The following is a 10,008-nucleotide window of genomic DNA, read 5'->3' as shown; positions in this document are numbered from 1 at the left end:
TTCGAACAGCCTGATGTAAATGATCAATAAAGGAAGGAAAACTTTCCTGGGGGGCCTTGTTTAGTATTTGCAAAGGAATATACTTTTCCAGGTTCTCTAATTGAAATCATTGCTTGATAGGCTAATTGTTGTGACAACTGCAATACTTCTCCCAGAAACCCTTGCTGTAATGCCGTATTTGAAAAAGGACCTTGACCCATCAGCATTTGTGCTTGAACACCATATAGAAGATCTCCCTGCTGCCGAGGTCGTGCAGCTTCACGGTCACATAGTTGTTGTCAGGCCCTGGAGAACAAAAGCTGCTGAGAAGGGGACAAAAGGATATTAGCAACTTGTTGAGAACCACGTGGTATCAGCACATCTGCTGTGAAAATAAATTGCAACAGTTGTTGAGTATAACTGGATTGAAGCCCATATTGCGATACCGCAGAACGCGCCTTTTCTAAAATTTTCCAGTCAAAAGGTTCCCATTTTCTATTTCCCCCGTGGTCTGTGATAATGGGAAAGGCAGACGGTAGAAAATTTCCTTCGATTAAGGCTTCACGAATAACTCCCTTCCATCTTTTGCTTCTCTCTTGTTCATCCGGTGGCGCAAAGGGTGGTGGGGCAGTCGGCACTGGCAGCGATAACGGCGTAGCAAAAGGATTAGGTGTATTGTGGAGATTTTTCTTCTCGTCGGCACCTGTCGTTGTTAATTCCGATAATTTGTCCATAACTTGCTGCAAGACTTCTTCAAATAGTTCCTTTTTCTGTTGTTCTCCCAAAGAACTCGGGGCGGGCAAAGGTTCCTCCGCTGGGTGGAGCTCTCGGCGGGGCTCTCGGGGGGCGGTGGGCGGTCGGGGTAGAGGCGGGACTCGGGAGGAGAGTTATTTAAACAATGCAAGAAAAGTCTCTCAGATCAAATACAAAAAATTTCTCACGCTGAACGAAAATACTGTATTTTCGCTTACAGGAATGAGCACATTCTGATTTTGGTTCTCTTTCCGAAGCAGCGTGTTTTTCTTGCAAACCATGAGTGAAACTAATCCAGGAATATTACAGAGTGGCAACACTGTGACATGGATTGAAGAAGAGGAGATGTTTCTGTCCATCAATGTTTCAATCCATGATAAACAATATGAAGTTGTTGTGTTTGAGCTCTTCACCCAATTTTGCAGAAAACTTAAGGGACAGTTGTAAACCTCATGTCTTCAGAGGGTGGCCCCCACTGAGCAAGAGTCTTTCACTTGTCCAAATGATCACCCTTCTCTTCAAGCCTGCCTTGAGAGCATCTTCCATCAGCTGGTTCCTTGGGCTGAAAATAAATGGACTCATCAAAGAACTGACCACTGTATTGAGAAAAGCCACCACCTTCTTATAGGAGATGTGGTGACTCGCAGGATGGACATACAGGAAGATGCAGCTGCCATAGCCCAAGATGACAATGATAAAGTGAGAAGAGCATGTAGAGAATGTCTTTTGCTGTGTGGAAATGGAGGACAAGCTAAGTATGGTGTTAATGATGTAAAGGTAGGCCATTGCTGTCACGTTCACTGTGTCCAGGAGGATGATGGACAAAGGCATGAAGGTGATCAGCTGAACAATCTGTGTTTCTGCCCAGGACAACTTGATCAAAAGCACGCTGTCACAGAAAAAGCGGTCAAATCGATTGACACTGCAGAAGGGCATCCTGGCAACCAAGACTGTGGAGACAACGGTGGCCAGGAAGCCCACAGTCCACAAGCCCAACAGTAGCCGAAGGCAAAGCTGACCGTTCATGAGCATGAGGTACTGAAGATGGTGGCAGATGGCCACGTAATGGTCATGGGACGTGACAGCCAGAAGAAAAAAGTCGATGTAGCCCAGAAGGGAGTAGAAGTAGCCCTGAGTTGAGCATTCTGGGTAGGAAATGGCTTTGCTGACCATCAGCAAGTTTCCTATGGCTTTGGGTGTGAAGGATGTAGTGAAGAAGATCTCCAAACAGGAGAGGTTACAGAGGAAATGTACATGGACCTGTAGAGATCTCTTTCAGCAAGAACGAGGGAAATGATCAGCAGGTGTTCCCCTAAGATCAGCAGGTACAAAGCCAGGGGAGTGATTGCCATGAGGTGCTCCCAGTGGTGGAGGGAGAAGAAGCCCAAGGGAAGGAACTCTGTGACAGTCATGTGGTTCAACATTTCTACTTCTGATCTCCAATAAGGGAGGGCCGATGGTCAGTGGAGGAAACAGTGCTTCAGGAGGTTTAAAGAAGATGAGACACAATGAAAGAATGTAGAAGGATGAGAAAAGAGATTCATGGGGACATTCAGGCAAAGGCTGGAAGGAAAACAGAGAAGAGGAGAATCATCCCAGAGCAAAGAGACATCATTTCATGCACTAAGAGCAAACTCAGGGTGGGGGTTAGGAATCCACGATAGGATTATTGTAGGAATCCACGATAAACAATATGGAAGTTGTTGTGTTTGAGCTCTTCACCCAAGAGTCTCTTTACAGTCAATGGAGAAAAAATGGGCTTTTTCTCATCCATTCTTCCTCTAGTTAATTCAAAGAGATCTTGCAGTGAGGCGTTCTCTTGGAAATCACCTCAGCAAAGTGGCTTTCACCTTTTGATTAGGAGAGAAACAGATAGAAAGCGGCTTGAGGATGGTGATAAGTGAGGAGACGTGTGGGAAGTGAAGGCAAAGGGACAGTTTGAGAAGAGGGAAGTTTTTCTCCCTGGGAAAGGTTTGGTTTTCACTCAAAACCAGAGCCAAAGAGGGAAAAGACAAACATCCTGTGTTTAAAGCTCTCCCGTTTTCAGGACTGTCTTTCCCTCCACGCTTGCACTGTGCCAGGTAGAACAGAAAGTTTTCTAAACAGATTCCTCCTCAGTCACTGACAAATTCCCTCCTGAAAAACAGTTTTGATAGAACATTCTGGCTGTCAGAGGGAAAAATAAAAAATTAAAAAAGCAACACAGACAACGTGTATAAACCAAAGGAAAAACCTCTGGATTTGCTTCTTTCAGGAGCCTCAACTTTACTGTCTCATCCCTGACCGTCACACCCCTGCCCAGCTCTTCCTTGTCTGTAAGTACGATGCCCCACAGGGCGCTTCACCTCACTGGCTCCTCCGTCACCCTTGTAAGGAAGACGTCACCAATGAGCTCCAAACCCCTCCTGGATGGCTGGAACGTCACTGTATTGCCCCTTCAGCACATGCTGAGATAGTTTAGGTCTGCCATGACGACCAGGGCCTGCAAACATGAGGCTTCTTCCAGTTGTCTGAAGAGGCCTCATCTACTTCCTCTTCCTGATCAGTGGGGTCCATAGCAGACACGCACCCACCACAGCATTGCCCACCTTGTTCTGCCCTCTCCTGCTGGCCCTTCAGCTCTCAGTTGAGTCATTGTCCATCCCCAGGCAGAGCTTCATGGCTTCCTGCTGCTCTCTCCCATAAAGGGCAACTTCCCCTCTGGGTCCAGACCTATGGCTTTGTCAGTACCAGAACCCCAAGACCCACAGTTTCTCCAGCAGGGGGTGTTTGTAGTGCCTTGCAATTCCTCATGCCCTTCTCTTGTGACAGACACCCCAATCAAGAGGAGCCAAATGCATGGAAACATGAAAAGCTGAGCAAATGGTGCTTCAGTCCATGGGGACCTGGAGAAACTCTGGGATTTGGCCAATGGAAATCACCCCCACTTTTACAAGAAGTGGCCAGCCCAGCATTGGTGGGAGATGGGGGGCAGGGGGAGAAAAACCCCATGCATCAGGACAGGCTGCGACCTGTCTGGTGGAGCAGTGACTCTAAAGAGGAGGGCCTGGGGCACTGCTAGGGACGTCCTACGAGTCAGTAGAGTAAGGACATTATGAACAAGAGCAGGTGTATATGGGGCTGCATTAGGAGAAGCGTGGGACATCTAAACAACCTGAGTTATCTTTACCCTCAGCTCAGCCCTGGTGTGTCCCCACACAAATGGGTGTGTCCCAGTGTCTGGGTCCTCATTTCAGAGAAGTACTGATGAACAAGAGAGTGTGGAGTGGAGATGTGCCGAAGTGGGGTTCAGGACCTAGCGCACATGATCTGCGTGGGATGGCTGAGGAACCCGGAGTTCTTTGGCTCAGCGGTGTGGAGGCTTCAGGCAGTATAGGAGTAGCCTGAGCGTACCTGAAGGGTGGTGAGGAAGATTTTCTCTGTAGTAAGAAACAGCATGAGAAAGAAATAATGACACAATGGACAGCTAGGGAGACCCAGACTAGACATGAGGAAGAAGAAATGTCACTGGAAAGACAGTGCTGTGTTGTAACAAGTCACTCAGAGGGAGACTGGATCAGCCCAAGGCTCTGTGTTTCCAGGAACAGTCAGGGAAGATGGAGAGATACCAGTACAGGAAGGAAGATGCTTAAGTGAGAGCAAGGTGTATTAGCAGGGCGGATGTCTACAGCCTGCAGAGAAAGAGTTGCAGGTGTGGGACACCGTGGGACAGCCTGTGGTGGAGATGGTAGAGGGACGAAGAAAGCCTGAGAAGCTCCCAGCAGAGATGAGATCTCTCTCCCCTTGGCTGTCTCTGCCACTGGTGCCTCTGAGGAAGCCCCTTGTCCTTACAGCACCCGGGTCTCATTGCCTCCCCTTCCCCACCCAAGAACCTGGGAGGTGTCGTCCCATAGCCCTGCCCTTGACATTGCACATCCCCACATCACAGTGCCCCAGGAAGGGCCCTGAGCACCGTGTGAGGGACAGGATCTCCCTTCCCAGGGGCTGGGGGTCACGACTTGGCCCTTTGGCTCAAGGTGACACATCCAGATTTCCTCAGGATCTGTTCCACCTTTTCCTTGCCTTTGCCTACCTGTCATGTCTGCCTCCAGTTTTCTGCTGTAACCAGCACCTGGGGAGGCTTTGCCAGTGATGGTCCTCAGGGGGACCCATTAACTCTGCAAGAAACTTTGGAGTTTGCCTCTGACTTGGACTTCCTGAGAGGCGTCTGAAACTCCCTCTGATTGTCTCAGGGTCCTGGAGTCAGCACCAAACCCACCAGAGGGGTCATTGAAATGTGCTGGGCTGGTCCTGTGCTGCTGAGCTGGGCCGGGCTCCTGGGATGGAGGGAGCTCCTGGCAAGCGGGCAGCGCTGCAGAGAGACAGCTGTGCCCAGGAGCAGGGCTGGGGGCACTGCCTGCAGGCACCCAGGGGAGAGGGGGGAGGCACGGAGGGGTTAAAGGCAGACGGGGTGGGAGGGTGCTGGGAGCTCAGAAGAGGAGAAATGTTCACAGCCCGTGACACAGTGAGTCTCTGGGTGCGGGGCAGGGCAGCTGCAGTTCGGGGAGGGATCGTGTGAAGCTGGAACAACCCACAGCCTGTGGGATCTCTCTCTTCTATGGAGGAGGAGGACACGCTCCAGAGCAGGGCTGCCCTGCTGCACCGTCAGAGGGACAGGGCATGATGGCTGCCTTCTCCCAGTGATGGGTGCAGGGTGCGAAGGTGGGTGTGCAGCCAGGGGTGCCCAGAGCTGTCCTTCCCAGCAGGGTCCCTGCACCCCAGGGGCTGTGTGCTGGGGCAGGGACTCTGCTGCCTGCCAGGGTCGGCACTCAGCTGCCCGGGGAGCTCCCCACGGCGCTGTGGGGAGAAGCTGTGGTTGGAAGGATCAACTCATGGCAGGAGAGGGTCCTTCTGCTGTCAAAAGGGTGCTGTGTGGGTCAGGGCTGCTCACAGCTCCAGGTCAGCCCCAGGACAATGGCAGAGGCAGCGTTTCCAGAGCAATGTCAAGGCAGGGGCTACCTTAAACATTGAGAACTTTCCAGGGTCTGTGATTTCAGCTTTCTTCCAAGGGAGAGGGGAAAGATGCTGACAAGTTTGAGTAAGTCCCTGAGACTCCTGACAGTGAGGGATGAGCAGATCTGCCAGAAGCCTCATAAGTGTCTTCCCCAACTCCTCTACCTACAGACAGCACCAGCATCACCTCTGCCTGCAGCATCAGTGCTTCTCTGACCTACTCCTTAGGACCTGCCCACCCAGCGATGCCCCTGGGCAGTGCCCGGCTGCCAGGAGGGGTCTGCAGGGCAGAGCTGAGCACACGGAGGGTGGGATGGGGTCTGTGAGCACTGACAGGGAGGAGACCTGGAGACAGAGAAACAGCCCCGGCAGGGACAGCTCCAGGCACAGAGAGCCAGGTCACCCCTCTGCATCACTCTGCTCAGTTGCACGAGGAAAGAGAGAACAGTTTGGAGAAATGAATTTGAAACTGGAGTCTACTGAGCCAAGATCAGCCTTGAATAGAGAGGTGCAAGCACAGGGCACTTGTACGGTGACCAGCAGGTCACTCGTGAGCAGAGCAGCTCTCCTGGCTCTGCAGTAGGGCACAGGGAGACCTTGTGTCCCTCAGGGCTCACCAGTGTTCAGGCTGAGAGCAATGTGAAAGATGAGGATTTCCGCCCCTGCCAAGAAAGTGCCCTCACTCAGCAGGACAAGGCTGAGCTCACTGAAAGGAGGTGAAGGAAGTTTCCTCAAAGAAAGAAAAGTAATTTTGAGGAATTTTTTTAAGAAACAGCACAGGACTGGCTCAAAGAAATCTGCCCTAAATTGTCAATGTCCTCTTCTCTTTCAACAGGCCCCCATGTCCAGAGTGAACAAATGTCCAACGGCAGCTCCATCACTGAGTTCCTCCTCCTGGCATTCGCAGACACACGGGAGCTGCAGCTCTTGCACTTCTGGCTCTTCCTGGCCATCTACCTGGCTGCTCTCCTGGGAAATGGACTCATCATCACCACCATAGCCTGTGACCACCACCTCCACACCCCCATGTACTTCTTCCTCCTCAGCCTCTCCCTCCTTGACCTGGGCTGCATCTCCACCTCTGTCCCCAAAGCCATGGCCAATTCCCTCTGGGACACCAGAGACATCTCCTACTCAGGATGTGCTGCACAGCTCTTGTTCTTTATGTTCTTTATCACAGCTGAGTATTTTCTTCTCACCATCATGGCCTATGACCGCTACATTGCCATCTGCAAACCCCTGCACTACAGGACCCTCCTGGGCAGCAGAGCTTGTGTCCACATGGCAGCAGCTGCCTGGGCCACTGGGTTTCTCCATGCTGTGCTGCACACGGCCAATACGTTTTCACTGCCCCTCTGCCACGGCAATGCCCTGGACCAGTTCTTCTGTGAAATCCCCCAGATCCTCAAGCTCTCCTGCTCACACTCCTACCTCAGGGAAGTTGGGCTGATTGTGGTTAGTGCCTGTTTAGCATTTGGGTGTTTTGTGTTCATTGTGGTGTCCTATGTGCAGATCTTCAGGGCTGTGCTGAGGATCCCCTCTGAGCAGGGATGCCACAAAGCCTTTTCCACGTGTCTCCCTCATCTGGCCGTGGTGTCCCTGTTTGTCAGCACAGCCATGTTTGCCTACCTGAAGCCCTCTTCTATCTCCTCCCCATCACTGAATCTGGTGGTGTCAGTTCTGTACTCGGTGGTGCCTCCAGCAGTGAACCCCCTCATCTACAGCATGAGGAACCAGGAGCTCAAGGATGCCCTGAGCAAACTGATGACTGGATGGTATTTGGAAGCAATAAACCACCCATTTTCTTCTGCATAGCAGTTGCAATAAAACTTGTTGCAGGCCCAACCCATCATCTGTAATTTTTGTTGTTATTGGTGGTTTTTCACTTGCAGCGATGTTGTCATCCCCTTTCTCATTCACTCTCTGCTTTCCTTCCCTGACCGAGTGGCTGTGCAAATGAAGAGCTGTGCGCTCTGTGTGATTAAACAAGATAAAGGGCCTTGCAGTGACTGTTTGGGTTTGTTTTTTTTGTTTTGTGGTTTTTTTTTGCGATGCTTCCTCCAAGATCTTTTCAGAGCTGCAGGGACAGCTCCTGTTTGTAGAGGTGGAGGGGAAGAGAGCCCTGGCATGGCAGTCTTGCCAGGGAGCGCTTGGGCTTCCAGAGCTGTTCTCTTTCCTCTTCTATACTCTTTTTCTGAGCCGTTGGGTTTGATTTTAAGTGTGAGTTCTCTGGCACCTTGGTCAGAGTCCTGCATTGTTACTGCCCAGTGACCGCATACACTAAAAAGGAAATAGGCACTTCTGTGACAGAGCTGGCCTCCATAACAGCTTTTTCATCATATCAGGGGATGTCCTCAGGGCAGTGCCTGAAGGCTTAGGTCTTCTTCCAAAGTCTCTCTCAAGAACACACCCAGGAGAATGCCCAGGAGAGAAAACACTGGTGAACCTCTAAAGTTGGTGAATGTGCAGGGTGGGGGCACACAGCAGTGTCCTAGGAAGAGACATGAAGGACCTACAGAGTAGGGTCTGGTCTATTCCCATGTGGGCTGGACATCCCCCAGATACTGCCCCAGAGCCATCATCACAGACCAGCAAATAACCTGCTTTTTAGACCTTGTTGTCCGCTTCCTGTTCACACGGGCATCTGGTGTGTGCATCAGAACTGCCACCCTGGGGCAGCTCTCCCACCCAGCACAGGCAGACAGAAGGTGTTCTCCAGCTGCTCCTCTCACCTCACTGGTGTTACTGTTTTCTATGACAACCTCATCCTTGTCTGCGTGATGCCCAGAACATCCCTCCTTGGATCATTTCACAAAGGTGAAAGGTTTCTCTTTCTACACGATCCTCATGTCCCTGCTCAATATGCTCATCTACAGCCTGTGGAACAGAAAGATTTTTCAGGGAGGGGGACAGTCAGAAAAATGCTTAGAAAAGCCGTGAGCTGCACATCGGAGTTGTGGGCCTGCAGGAAGAAATCACCTCTAATTCTCTTCTGAACAAGCTCATAGGACACAGGTAAGTGTGGGCTGTTTCCCAGGCATACCTCTGGAAGTATGTGATATGGAGAAGGTTTTGGGTGCAGAAAGGGACAGAGTGATGTAGGCGGAACTGGCTGGCATTATCATGAGACCGCTCTCAAACACCTCGGAAAAGCCAGAGCAATCAAGGAGGTTCCAAGGTCTTATGAAAAGGCAAATATCCAACCAATCATCAGGAAGGGCAAGAAAGAGACTTGGGAGAATTACAGGCTGGTTAGCTTCACCTGAGTTCCTTGGAAGGTGATGGGGTAAGTCCTCCTGCAGCCATCTCCAGCCACTTGAAGGAAGAGGGAAAGATTGCCAAATGTGTATGGCAGGGGAGAGTAGGCAATGTTGCATGCTTGGACTTTTGCAAGGCCTTAGACACAGTCTCCCAGGGACACCTTAGGGCAACATTGGTCATATCTGGACCAAAGAAGTAGGTGATGATGTGAGTGAGATTCATGCTGGAAAATTAGGCCCAGCGATACGGAGTCTTCCTGGCAGCCAGTCACTTTCGGCATTCTTCTATACACTTGGGATAGCACTGTTCATCATCTTTCTTAGCTCCCTGTAGAACAGGTTGGACTCACCTTCAGCTCCTTTGTGGATGAGGCCAGGCTTAGGGGAGCTTTTGAGATACCTCATCTAGGTCACCCCGCGTTGAGCAGGAGGGTTGGAGAAGACAAGATTCAGGACTCTACCAACATGAGTTATTCTACAGTGGAAAAAAACTTTCCCTTGAAGAGCTCATTGAAGATAGAATAGGAAGAGGAAAGAGAAAAGGCACAGAAGCAGAAGCATCTTAAATGTGCCAATAGAAATGCCGTAGTTCCTCTGAGCAATGTTGCCCCATTTGAACCATTAGTAAGAAAAATTTGTTTGATAAGTGACTGCATAAAAGTACTCACATAGTGAGGGAGAGCATCATCAGCGTGCCAGTACATAAACTTGGCACTGTTAAAAAAAAAGAAAGTTTGGAAAAATAACGAAAATTCATTAAAACGTCAGCAATGCTGGAAAGGAAGACTTTTTCAGCTATTATAAAGAGTTCTTTTCTGCAGAGGTTTCATGTTTTTCCTAAAATCTACATTCAGAGCTCAATTCCATTATGCACACAGAGATGGGGGCTAAATCCGGCAGGAGGCCAGTCACCAGTGGGGTTCCCCAGGGCTCAGTGCTGGGTCCGGTTCTGTTTAACATCTTTATCAATGACCTGGGTGAGGGGATTCAATGTGCCCTCAGTAAATTTGCGGACGACACCAAG

General features: G+C 50.4%; 2 protein-coding genes across 2 annotated transcripts; one reads left to right on the top strand and one right to left on the bottom strand.

The window, feature by feature from the left end:
* Window positions 1-199: 199 nt before the first annotated feature.
* Window positions 200-1,905, bottom strand: LOC104382564 (olfactory receptor 6T1-like). The gene is made up of 2 exons (XM_086630991.1): window positions 1,391-1,905; window positions 200-302 (listed from the first exon to the last, which is right to left on the bottom strand). Exons 1-2 carry the CDS (start codon window positions 1,903-1,905, stop codon window positions 200-202), a joined length of 618 nt encoding a protein of 205 aa, XP_086487117.1.
* Window positions 1,906-6,582: 4,677 nt separating this feature from the next.
* Window positions 6,583-7,539, top strand: LOC147525801 (olfactory receptor 14A16-like). Its single transcript, XM_086630992.1, has one exon. The coding sequence runs from the start codon at window positions 6,583-6,585 to the stop codon at window positions 7,537-7,539; it is 957 nt and encodes a 318-aa protein (XP_086487118.1).
* The last annotated feature ends 2,469 nt before the right edge of the window (window positions 7,540-10,008 follow it).

This window comes from Tauraco erythrolophus, unplaced genomic scaffold (assembly GCF_009769465.1).
Source record: "Tauraco erythrolophus isolate bTauEry1 unplaced genomic scaffold, bTauEry1.pri scaffold_65_arrow_ctg1, whole genome shotgun sequence".
Classification (NCBI taxonomy): domain Eukaryota; kingdom Metazoa; phylum Chordata; class Aves; order Musophagiformes; family Musophagidae; genus Tauraco; species Tauraco erythrolophus.
The sequence above is the reverse complement of the archived record's forward strand: the minus strand, read 5'-3'. Positions and strand labels throughout refer to the sequence as shown.

Excerpts from the sequence above, each read along its gene's own strand:
- LOC104382564 (XM_086630991.1), bottom strand. The coding sequence starts at position 1,905 with ATGGTCAGCAAAGCCATTTCCTACCCAGAATGCTCAACTCAGGGCTAC. Across the intron at positions 303-1,390 it reads TATGGCAGCTGCATCTTCCT|CAGCTTTTGTTCTCCAGGGC; the intron begins GTATGTCCATCC and ends TCCCCTTCTCAG.
- LOC147525801 (XM_086630992.1), top strand. The coding sequence starts at position 6,583 with ATGTCCAACGGCAGCTCCATCACTGAGTTCCTCCTCCTGGCATTCGCA.